The sequence below is a fragment of the Mustela nivalis genome (assembly GCF_964662115.1).
Source record: "Mustela nivalis genome assembly, chromosome: 4".
Taxonomy (NCBI): Eukaryota; Metazoa; Chordata; class Mammalia; order Carnivora; family Mustelidae; genus Mustela; species Mustela nivalis.
In genome coordinates, this window is record NC_139023.1 from 158579773 (window position 1) to 158592245 (window position 12473).

At 39.8% G+C, this 12473-nt stretch overlaps 2 protein-coding genes across 4 annotated transcripts in view; both read left to right on the top strand.

The window, feature by feature from the left end:
* KCTD9 (potassium channel tetramerization domain containing 9) overlaps window positions 1–3549 on the top strand; it is a 43534-nt gene extending 39985 nt beyond the window's left edge. For both annotated transcript variants that reach the window (XM_082729222.1, XM_082729223.1), the window contains exon 12: window positions 1636–3549. In XM_082729222.1, the coding sequence (XP_082585348.1) occupies window positions 1636–1752 (117 nt within the window). In that variant the 3' untranslated portion in view covers window positions 1753–3549. The remainder of the gene's footprint in view (window positions 1–1635) is intronic.
* A 3148-nt stretch (window positions 3550–6697) lies between these two features.
* GNRH1 (gonadotropin releasing hormone 1) lies at window positions 6698–11095 on the top strand (the record flags this gene model as incomplete). 2 transcript variants are annotated; one of them, XM_082729225.1, is made up of 4 exons in its annotated part: window positions 6698–6767; window positions 7660–7801; window positions 9056–9151; window positions 10892–11095. In XM_082729225.1, the coding sequence occupies 3 exons, from the start codon at window positions 7661–7663 to the stop codon at window positions 10931–10933; spliced, it is 279 nt and encodes a 92-aa protein (XP_082585351.1). In that variant the 3' UTR covers window positions 10934–11095. The 2 variants fall into 2 exon arrangements, with proteins under 2 accessions (XP_082585351.1, XP_082585350.1); XM_082729224.1 differs by lacking the exon at window positions 6698–6767 and having other exon boundaries at window positions 7649–7801.
* Between the last annotated feature and the right edge of the window lie 1378 nt (window positions 11096–12473).

Genomic DNA, 12473 nt, shown 5'->3' on the forward strand with positions numbered 1-12473 from the left:
TTTAAAAGATATCCAGGTTTGAAATCAGGTTCAAAGCAAGCCTGTTCTAAACTGGAATCATGTTCTTTTTGAATCTCAACTTGAGATTTTAATTTTGTCCATGTATCTCTTTCATCAGAATTCTCTGTGTTGTCTTAATTGCAAATGCAGCTAGCAGACTTAAGGGCTATTGGTCAGACTCCATTGTTGTCCAATAGCACTTTTTGCAATGCTAGACAGGTTCTAAATCTGTTTAGTACAATAGCAACCAGCCCCGTGGCTGTTGAGCACGTGAAATATGGCCAGTGCAACTGAGAAACGGATTTTTAAATTTTATTTCATTTTAATCCATTTAAATATAAGTAGCCATGGGACTGGGTGGCTCAGTGGGTTCAAGCCTCTGCCTTCGGCTTAGGTCATGATCCCAAGGACCTGGGATCAAGCCCCACATTGAGCTCTCTGCTCAGCGGGGAGCCTGCTTCCTCCTCTTTCTCTGTCTGCCTGTCTCTCTGCCTACTTGTGATCTCTGTCAAATAAATAAATAAAATCCTTAAAAGTAAATAAATAAATATAAGTAGCCACATGTGGTTGTTGCCATCATATTGAACAGTACAGCCCTATCCCAGAAAATCTGGCCTATTTGGGACTGGAGAGAATAGTAGGTCAAAATTTGGCTTGTTTTTTTTTTTTCTTTTAATGTTTTTGCCTGTTCTCTTGATAGATGTTAACAACAGAGTAGCAGGCCCCATTAAACTTAAAGGCAAAAATAATCAGCCTAAAGCCAAAAGTATAAACCTATTTATTTAATTTCTTATTATTTATTTAATTTTTTAATTAAATTACACATAGTTATTTAATTTTTTATTATTTGGTACTGTCAGACCAAAGATGATGATCCCCCCTACCCTTGGTTTTAGTTAACCATGTAATCAAAGTCTTCCTGATTGCAACTGATTGCAAAGACTAATCAGGTTGACTGTTGAAGGGCAGCTGGTGACATTCTGTCCTAAATGGTTATGTGCCATCGCCCAACATCTCCAGGGACTTAACCAAAATCTGTCTCATCTGTCACTGTGATCACAGGAGCAATTTTAAAACTTCAAATTGTGGTGGTAGTTAACTGTTATATGCATTTATTAAAACTCATTGAACTGTGCATATAATTTGGGATTTTTAAAAAAAGGCAGTTCCCTGCTATAAAAAAGTTCAAGTTGAGGAAAGGCAAAATCTCCTACATAATTTAATTTTGTAAGTAAAATCTCTTGCTCAGATGTTTTTTAATGATGTTTCCCAGCCCTCCTCAGGTCTTTTGTTATTGTTGTTGTTGGATTATAGTAATTTGCACAGATAAAATTTATTACATTGGAGTCCATTCTGGGTTTTAAATGACTGATTCTTAAATATATGAACAGAAGAGACATGCTTCCTCTTTAACCTTTGTTTATCTCTATTTGTGATGGTCAGCCTGAGCATCACCTAGAGAAAAGAAATCCAATAGAAGAAAATCTGACTTTCTTCCTAAAACAGAAGTTTTCCAGAAATAACTGATTTTCATGATAACATGAATTTCATGGGCCCAGGAAATCATTTTGAGAGGGAGCAGAGAAGGCCCTCACCCTGCACCCAAATTTCGTGAATATTGGTTTTGTCTTGCAGAATTGTGATCTGTCTGGCTGTGATCTTCAAGAAGCCAACCTGAGAGGTTCCAACGTGAAGGGAGCTATATTTGAAGAGATGCTGACACCACTGCACATGTCACAAAGTGTCAGATGAGAATTTCAGTGCTGAAGGAAGAAGTCCAAGATGCAAAATATTTTCCTTATCAGTTTTTTTTTTCTCCACCCACTCAGTTGTCTAGAAGAAATAACACTGTAAGAGAATTTAAAAAAAAAAAAAACAAACCATTTAAAGGATTATGCTTGTTCTCAGAGGTGCATAAAGGAAAAAAGTGACTTTTTTCCACATTCTGGTTTTAATGGAGAAGCACTCATGTAATAGATGTAGGGAAGCTAGATTAGCTCGCTGCCTTTTGAGTGGAGGTAGAGGGATTTTCCTGGCTTTATGACCAGGAATAGGATCCATTATATTTGCTTTTAAATAGGCATGATGTGGAAATACCATCTTGGTTTGAAATGTACTTGAGGATTTTAATTTATGAAAAGCACAACATATGCAATTATATTTATTGAATCTTTAGATGCAGTATGGATATTTAAATTGTTAAACTTTATGAAAATTTTGCAGAGTTCAGGTTTATTAATAGCTTTAGTGATGCACTCCCCTACTTTAAATACCTGTCACGCTGTGTGAATATGGTGAGATCAGATTCCCCAAGGCTCTCTTTTCAGGTTCATTTTTATCATGTTTATTTTTTAGAACAAAGCAGTAGCTAAATTAAATCCTCAGTTCTTACTGATTGAGACAGAGTGAAAGAAAAGACATCATTATCAGCTCAAGTTAAGGTGGAATTCTCCAGATGGACAAAGAATTTACCTATTGCTACAGCTTTTAAAGAGCATCATTAGAATTTCATTCAAAGCAGGTTCCACTCAACGCCAGACCAGGCAATTTTATCAATTTACACTACTCACCTTGTTTCCTCCTGTATAGTCAAAATAAGCATAGGAAGATATGTCAGAACCAAAAAACCAAGGTGCATTATTAATTTAATTCAAATGCCAAATAGTTTAAACAGGGCCAGCTTAGAAATAGGCATAAATCCCAGTCCATTGCAATCCAAGCTATAAATAAAATATGAATGAGTATGGCAGTCATCTTTTGGGCATTACCATAACTGCAGCTAAAACCCTACAGTGGGGAAGGAGGGGACTTTAAACTGACAGTTTGATTATAGCCACCAAAAAACTGAAATAAGAGTAAAGGCATTTGGCTGGTCCAAGGTGTAATACCAATCAGCACCTGTCTTTGTCTTCTATTTTCTGGTTTCATTTAAATCAATTCTAGACTTATTTTCTCTAGTCCTCATCTCTGTGGTAGCAGAGACAGGGCCTCTACTCCTTACCAGTAACCCATGTCCTTTTGTCTGCCCCAAGAACAGGGATATAAGCTGTGTCCAAATAGGTTCTGAATTCTGCAGACTCATCGGTTTGAAGCAATGAATCATTCAAAACTACTTTGTCTCCTCTGGGAGAATGACATGTTTTCAATATTTACGTAGCTTCTTCTATATATACATATGCAAAGCTTTCCTTAACAGTAAAAGGTACAATATGCATAGTGGGAGATCGGACCTTTACCAGTGAGGGAAAGCAACTTCAGAAATGAATTATTTTCTTTGCTTTATTATTTTTACCAAGACAGAGAAGTATTGTATTGAGAGATATCTATTTTCATAATCAATATGTGCCTAAATTATATTTAAATCATTTCACTCTGTACTATATATTTTCAATAATTATAGAACGTGTTATTCATCCACTTAAGGGTACCTCTGTAGACATAACTTAAAACTGCAGAAGAATCCGAAAGAGCTAAACGTGGTATGCTTAGAAACTGCAGATTTTGGATCTAATGTATACTGCATTAATAAATGATGTGAAATGTTGAAAAGGAGTTTCTTGTCATGTTTTTGAAAATCAGCACTTGTAATTTGCTTACATTTCTTCACCATATGTTGATGACCAGCCCCAAGGGTCGGGTTGGAAATGAAAATGCAACATTATAATTAAAACCGATTAGTCTCTTTGAAAGTGCCATTCAGGCAAATTTACTTCTTAAAGTGTGATTATTTTATGACCCTCTTTTTAAAATCCACCATGCTAACAACACAAAGAGATCTCATTAATTCTGAAAAGACAAGACTGCCTTCCAGTAATACTTTGAGTTAATTTGAGTTACTCTTCAGCTGATGAACATTAAAAGTTAGCTTTATTAGGTTAACATTTTCCCCAAAACATTCTCACCTAACACCTGGGAGAGAGGATTTTGAGGGAGGGGTTTCAAAATAGTAAAACTTCTATTAAACCTAGTGATGGAACATGTCTGTACACGGGTAAAAATACAGGTGAGGGTGGGAGACTAGAAAAAGGTCAAACCTAAATTAACATTACCAACATGGATAAAATTCAGTACTTGTGTAATTACTCAGGTTGTAATATAATCTAGTTCTTCTAATTAGTTTTAAAAAATTTTTAGTAGGAAATACTGCAGATTCATTTTCTTACAAAGGTTACTATCTAAAATCAGGACTTGGAATATTTTCTCCAGTTGCTCATTTCATGAATTGGTGACTTACACTGTAGATCTACCCCCATGTCAGCTTCAAATCATGTTTAACGAAAAGCCCTAGAATTTCATTAAATTTCCAAGGAGGTATTATCTTTAAAATTAAAAGGTACACCTCTGTGAAGAAAAGTGGTTACGTTTTCTGTACAAACCACCTTAATGCAAGGATTAATTCTCTGAAAGCCTTTCACAATTTATAATATGCCAGGAGGAGTTCACCATGGATTCCTCCTGCTGAGATTTTACATTAGGCAAAAAAGAGGGTTGTATCCATCACTCATCAAGATTATGGAGTCATTATTGTAACACTTAAATAGTTTTGAGAATGTTGAAAGTGAAACCATTTTCCCTCTAAAGCCATACACTTTAAGATCTGGAAATTTCTAAATTGAGAAAAAAATTATGACAAACATAAAATCCATTCATGATAAATGGTCTATCCTTGGAACTATGAAAAGCTTCAAAGTTTATCACTAAACATCAAAATTCCATTAACTGCATGTTTGATCTCTTACATGATACTGTAGAAAATGAATCTGGCCTTTGCCCTTGAGATCTATGTGCCCTAAGAATATGACACAGATTTGGCATAAAGCATACTGTATGTATTTTTATACTATGTGGCTGTTTTCATCCCAAAATTGCAAAACATGTTTCAAAAGTTTAATACCAACCGATAGAAATAAGCTACAAGAAATCCACTGATGAGTAACCAAAGAGAAGTGCTTAACATGAAATAAGGGTCAGATGTCTTACCTCCTTAGTCCTGACCAGTGACCACTTGTGCTTACACAACACTGTTAGAACCTCTTTCAGCAAATGAGAAATCCGTTGGAGAATTTGAACACTATTCAAACATAATGAACTCCTGTTGAGAAAGAGCCTCTCATTACCTTTGTATTACAGTGAGATGAGATAACTTTCAGGTCAAAATGGCTCTTAAAATTATTCAGTGTCTAAGGAAATAAAATAATTTAAATGAAATTAATCACTTTATTTTTTTTCTTTAAATTCCCCTCTGTCTGCAATTATACTTGAAAGCTTATCCCCTTCTCTACCCTATCATGAGACTCTGACAGCCTCCACAGAAATGGCTGACGAAAGCACAGAGTTAAGTTGCCCTCCACATTGCTCTTTATGCTGACATCTTGCAAATGTAGTTGATCCAGAAGACACTGGGCAATGACTGATTGGTTTAGATCTTACCTGAGGAGAAACTGCCAATCCTAGCTCTAAGATGAATATTCTAGTCATTTTTAACCATTTTACAACTTAGCTAATGTAACAGGCCTCACACACAATTGTACAGGAAGATTTAATTCTGTGTCTGATAAAACATATCTTTGATGCAGAAATAGAGGAAGCCTAGTCTGGTTTAAAGGTCCTTACTTTTTATTCATTCATTCATTCATTCATTCTAACTTAAACTTAAATGCTGACTAAATGCTAGGGATTTAACAGGCTTTTAAATAAGATGGGCTCCTTGAGTCTCCTGAGTCACAACCCAGCAGTAAATTAGGGGAAGACAATCATGTGTTCAAATAAATGAAACAAGGAGTAATGGCTCTCTCTTTCTTTTGTAAATGTTTATACTGTGTAAATGTTATACTGTATAAAATATCCCAAGGGTTCACCACTGGGTTGGCACATCTATCTATGAAATTTGGATAACAATATCCACTTGGCAAGCCTGTTGTAATGAGTGAGGTTGGTCTTATTCAGAAGCCAGTTAACTACTATTTCTCACCTTGGTGTTCCCACCGCCTTTAGCACAATGATTTGCATATTTTAACTCAGTAAGTATTCTACTGAAATGAGCCAACTGTCCACCCACCAGGTGGTCTTGGGCTTGGTGTACTTGAACTACAATGTTTCTCCCTAACATTGTGATGCTACAGAAGGCTTTCCAGATAAGTCAAGGAAGGGAGGAGATGGGGGAATTTTCAGACTCACAGGATCTACTTTAGGGTCCTAGATGGATGCAGGTATAGTGCCAATAATCACTTCTTAGTATTTATAAATCAGCTCTGCTTACAAATGAAGAATTGAAGAGCTGAGACCAGTTCCCAGGCATCCTGACTCAACTTCTTTCTATAATTATTACATGGCCTCCTTTGTGAAAGCTTTATGGTTTGCATTTAACATCACTTAATTGAACGACAGCCATTTTCCCTCAGCTCTGGATAGATCTATCAGTTTCCTCAAGAGAATCTAAACTAGCTAGATTTTAATCTCTGAATTGTGTTCTCAGCTGTAAAAGTCTTAGCTGAGGTTTTAATGGCCAAGATTTAAGTAAATTTTATAGAGACACCAGTAGGTGTTCCAATTACATACACCATTAAAGGGCTTTATGTGAATAGGATTTTAAAAATTACAATTAAAAAAACCCCCCATAGTCCATGTGCAGTATAATTTACCAGCAGGAAAGATTTCAGTACTGAAAAAGTCTCATATAAAAAGGAAGCTAAGAAAATGAAAAATCATAGAACGCTACAAACTCAAAAAGCAGCTCGGGATTCTTTTGGCTTTTTGTCCGCAAACAGGTAAAACAGCTTTTCTATTTCTAGCACTGGTTTGAGACCACATGCTTTTGCCTGTCTGTAGGGCACTTTTCACCCAAAGGGCTAAATCCAAGAAACCTTGACCTTCATGGTCCTTGTCACGGGGGGGGGGGGGGGGGGGGGCAGAGATCCAGCCTTTGGGGAATAATTACCACAGCTCATCGACTAGTATTTGATTTTTGTCTTTAGCCTCTTTCCCCTCAGATGAAATGTAACTTGAAGACTTTGTGAGAATTCCTCCTGTAAGCATCTAATTCAAGGCTACCTTGGCCACAGAGACATCTGGTCTGGGGCTTGGTGCTTTGAGAGGTGTTGAGTTCTCTTTCGTGTTCACAGATGGTCCGGCTAGCACTAATGACAGGAAAGTCACTCAGCAAAATGTAATTAGTGCCACAGTGTATGCATTTAATGTCCTACAACTTTATATTAGCCAGAGATTCCTAGCAGGATCTACCTTTCCAAGCCAATGGTCCAATTCTCTTTAACTCAGGAATTGGTAAACAGTTGGAAACTAATCTGGGGTGTGGGGGAGTGCCAGGGCGGTGGATGTTAAGGCAAAAAGGTGAACTTGGTAAGTGAAGGAATCAGGGAGTTTGGATAACCAAATAAATACTAAAAATAAAAGCAGACTCACTTGGTACGAAAATGTATTGAGTGTGCAAGTTCCAAGTACTGCCTTTATCTCCTGTGGCTAGGACACCAGAGGCAAGCGCATGAGGATGTGTGTTTCACGTCTAGGTGTGAAAGCCGGCAGCTGCCACTTCCGCCTCCTATAGACTTAACATAGAAACATTAGGCTTATCACCAAAAAGGTCTTGACTTTTTGCCCAACCCAGTCCAGGTCTGTTCTCACTGTTGCCCTGATGTTCCTTAGAATGGAACCGATTCCAAAACTTGTCGCTGGTCTTCTCCTGCTGGCATTATGTGTGGTGGGCTGCTCTGGCCAACACTGGTCCTATGGACTGCGTCCTGGGGGAAAGAGAAATGCTGAAAATTTGATTGATTCTTTCCAAGAGGTAAGGCTCTTTCATCATCAAAGTAAGATGTGGCTTATGTGGTTCAGTCTGCAGTAACATTCTGTGTGTGCCCCAAAGCGTGCTTTGCTGGGCTCCATGGACTGTCGGTATTCTGGGGGACATGAGACAAGTGCAAAGGCAAGTCCCATCCCTGCTTTCTATTCAGACAGGAACAGTTCCAAGGGAATATGGCAACAGGTGCGAAGGAGCAGGTTGTACTCTGAATATCTAGAATTGCCAAAGGAGTTCAAAACGGTGGGATGGACCCAAGGTCTCCAGAGGAAGAGGATTCCTTGAGATTCAGAAAGAAAATCTTAGAACTTCAGCTTATTTTTTTCTCCTTGTTTTGTCTTTTAAAAGTACCTATGATACTAGGCTGGAATACATTTCATAGCTCATAAATAAGTATTCTTATCAAGGATGCATCATGCCTGATCATTTCTTTTTACTGCAATGGGCATTTAGGCAAAGAACTTGGAGGCTGCTAGTGGGAAGGGGCTAGTAAGCTCGAGGACACAAAATATATACTGGGAAGTATCCTGAATTTGATTTCATATAAATTTACCTCAGTACGTGTACCAGGACTAACATAGGGTACTTGGTTTTTTAATCTATGAGACTTCTTGGGGTCATATAAGGATCACATGAAAGAGGTCTTAGATATTAGCTGGCTAATGTCCAAAATGATAGTGGATTAATAAACATACAGTTGTTATTGTTCTTAAATTAATGGGAAACAAACAGAACCTAAAGGATGAGTGATTTGGGGCTGGGAAACTCAACATAGTGCTGACAAAAGGAAACTAGAGAAACTTAAAATCATTTCTCTTTCTTTTTGGAGACATAAGAAAGATAACTAAGTATGAAATAAAGATGGCCTGGAATCTGAAGTCTCCTCTCCACAGATTACATGTGAAGTAACTCTTATTTAACTATGACATATTTAGTGAAAATTGAAAATAAAAGTCATCCCTATTCGTAACTAGAAGATCCTAGACTTTTTGTAGACCATCCCTTCATGAGGTTCAAAGTACTTCATTCTCATCATCTCTAGGGAGAAAATATACTCTCCTTACTACCAGTACCCCCAGAATACCCCACCCCTCTGTATAAATGCCTCAAGGGTGGGTCCATAAAGTCCCCGTCCCACAATTCCCTTGACCTCACTCTCCACACATAGTTCTTGGTGGAAGTGGAAAATACCATTCCATTCCATTTGTCTCCATCAGCAAGAATCATGTTCTTTTTTCTCAGCTAGTGGAAGAGCTTGATCAACCAGCAAAACCTCAGCGTTTGGAATGCACAATCCACCAGCCCCGACCTCCCCTCAGGGACCTGAAAGGAGCTCTGGTGAGTCACAGCTATAATGACATGGAGTTTTAGAGATGGAAAGGTCCTTGGTGCCACCTCCCAGGTTGTCCATGTGGGACAACCACCTCTCAGCCTCTGTGGGGCTTACCTTTCTGACTGCCTGAATTCCTCCTGGGGTAGGGCCTCACTATTCTGTGACAGCCTCTCTCAGTGGGTAGACAGTACTAACGGTTAGAACCTTTTTTCCATTAGGTTGAAATCTCTCTGTAACCTTTATCCCCTAATCTTGGTTCTAGCCCTTGGGATGACTGTTACATTTCTTCCCACTGTTACATGTCAGTTCTTCACTTGTTTTCATCTACCACGGTCTCCCCCGCTCCTTACCCCGACTCATCTAATCTAGGCTAATCCTCACCTCTCCACGGGATTCCTTAACTCTTCACTAATGTTCTTGGTATGAAATGGCTTTTGCCTGGAAAATTGTAGAAATAAAAAATGGTGCTCTAGTTTATTTTTCCCTTTTGGAATAGAAAATTCCAAACTAGTAAATTCATAATTCAGAGCCACATATTTGATTTCCAGTTTTCTGACTGGATTCTAACCATCTCCAAATTCCCACCCAAAATGGGAATCTGCTAACCTCATGCGGGTTTTTGATAATAAGAAAGCAAGTATGCAGAGCACTGAATATAATTTGAATTGAACTCACCGTTGTGTTCTTTGAGCTCCCGTGGTCCATTTGTTTGCAGCAGTTGAGGCCACTATAGTTGATTAGCTGCTCTGCCAGGAGCAGGGAAAGCCTGAATAACTCATATACAAACACAAGCTATACCTTTCATTTTGTCCACTGACCTTGACTTCCACACCTCCAGTTCAACGAAAAAAAGCAGACAGACATCTTTATTGGCTTTCTGTGTCTACTCCTACTTACCACATAATAAAAATAATAGCAAGCAGTGACATTTCCCAAACGTACCTTAGAAAGAAGGTATTGAGGCAAAAGTTGGTTAAAAACAAACTGAGATCGGGGCACCTGGATGGCTCAGTGGGTTAAGCCGCTGCCTTCGGCTCAGGTCATGATCTCAGGGTCCTGGGATCGAGTCCTGCATGGGGCTCTCTGCTCAGCAGGGAGTCTGCTTCCTCCTCTCTCTCTCTCTGCCTACTTGTGATCTCTCTCTGTCAAATGGATGAATAAAAAAATCTTAAAAAAACAAAACAAAACAAAACAAAACTGAGATCAAGGGTGTCTGCGTGGCTCAGTCGGTTGAGGGTGTCCACCTTTCAGTTTCAGCTCAGATCGTGATCTCAGGGTCGTGCGATCAAGCCCCACATTGGGCTCCACGCTCCGCATGGAGTCCGCTTGTCCCTCTCCCTCTGCTCCTCCCCCTCCACCCCACTCACACGCGTGTTCTCTCTCTCCCTCTCAAATAAAATCTTAAAGACAAAACAAACCAAATGGAGATCAGACCTTTTTTTCACCTCCTTCACATCTTATCCTTAAACTATTAACGTGGATCTTATGTTTATTAAACAAGTTAGAAATACATGATCTGTTACATCTTTCTAGCCCTTTCTAGTGCACAAAAATAAACAGATTTATTCTTTCTGTATCAATACAGAAAGGGCTGCGCTGGGCCCTTGGTCCAGTGTTCCTGCTGCTGCACATGGTGTCCCTGCATTCACCTGTTCCAATATTTTGGAAACTAAAAGATCAAAAGCATAGTGAAATTCAGCTAGTAAAATCAACCTTGACATATTTTTTGCTCATGTATTTCTTAGGAAAGTCTGATTGAAGAGGAAACTGGGCAGAAGAGGATTTAAATCCGCTGAACCAGAGCGACTGACAACACAAGTGTAATTCTGATATTGAAACTTGTGACTCATTTGACATCTTTAAATTGTGCGAATTCCAGATATGCTTATGCTAAACTCACATGTTTATGGCGAAGTACAGTGTTGTGAATAAAGTGGCACAAATGTTAATTTTTTCTCTAAGGCTGAACTCTGGTGAGGAAGGAGCCCTATCCCTGCCCCAAGTACAGTCACCTACTGGGCTGGGCCCCAAAATCTGACGTAGCAACAGTTTTCTTTTTTTTTTTTTTTTTAAGATTTTATTTATTTATTTGAGAGAGAGACAGTGAGAGAGAGCATGAGCGAGGAGAAGGTCAGAGGGAGAAGCAGACTCCCCATGGAGCTGGGAGCCCGATGCGGGACTCGATCCCAGAACTCCGGGATCATGACCCGAGCCGAAGGCAGTCGTCCAACCAACTGAGCCACCCAGGCGCCCCAGCAACAGTTTTCTATTGGGGTTGTAGCTTGATTTTTTACTATACTCCGTAGAAGTGAGATCACAGCCAAGACTTCCCCCGGCTTGGGGAGCAGTCCCTTCCCAGACTGCTTTGCATCTCTTTGGAAGTCAACTGGAACCTGAGAGGTTCTCTCCTCCGGAGAGAGTAGGCTGCGCTGGGCCCTTGGTCCAGTGTTCCTGCTGCTGCACATAGTGTCCCTGCATTCACCACATCCAGTGGTGCACACAAAGGCTTGGGACCGAGGCCTGAAGGTAACAGCGTTCATCTTGGGAGAGGCTCTGGAGTATAGAATCTGCTGAAGACAGGATTCAAGTATTCCCGTGCACCCTGGTCAAATACTGTGGCCACCATTCAACTCTCCACAGAGACCAGTATCTGGCTTTGTGCGGGGACAGATGCATAAACGTTTTCATTAACCCTCACAGTGACCTTGGAAATTAGCTATTCTGGTCTTCCCTTTATTTTATTTTATTTTATTTTTTTAAAGATTTTATTTATTTATTTGTCAGAGAGAGAGAGAGAGTGAGCACAGGCAGACAGAGTGGAAGGCAGAGGCAGAGGGAGAAGCAGGCTCCCTGCAGAGCAAGGAGCCCGATGTGGGACTCGATCCCAGGACGCTGGGATCATGACCTGAGCCGAAGGCAGCTGCTTAACCAACTGAGCCACCCAGGCGTCCCTCTGGTCTTCCCTTTAAAAGGAGACCGGGGTTTAAAGGACCTGCTCAGTTCCATCGGGGTACGTGGGCAGGGCTCCCATTTTGCCCTAGAAGAGCAGCGGATGGTATTAGACTCGAAAGTCAGTATGTATTTTCATTGGTTCTAGTTTGTTCACTGGAGCTGAAAAGGGATCCTGAGGGCTCATGTGTCGACTTCATTTACTGGTGACCATTTTGCTGTGGGGTCCCAGACACTATGAGACCAGTTCTCAATTATCCTCCCAACTTCCAAATGACTATGAGACCGTTTGAAAAACACTGGTTTCAGGTAAATTGCCTGATGTCCCGGTAACTGAGCCCATGTTCACATGGCAATGATCGAGGCCCTTTCCCTGTT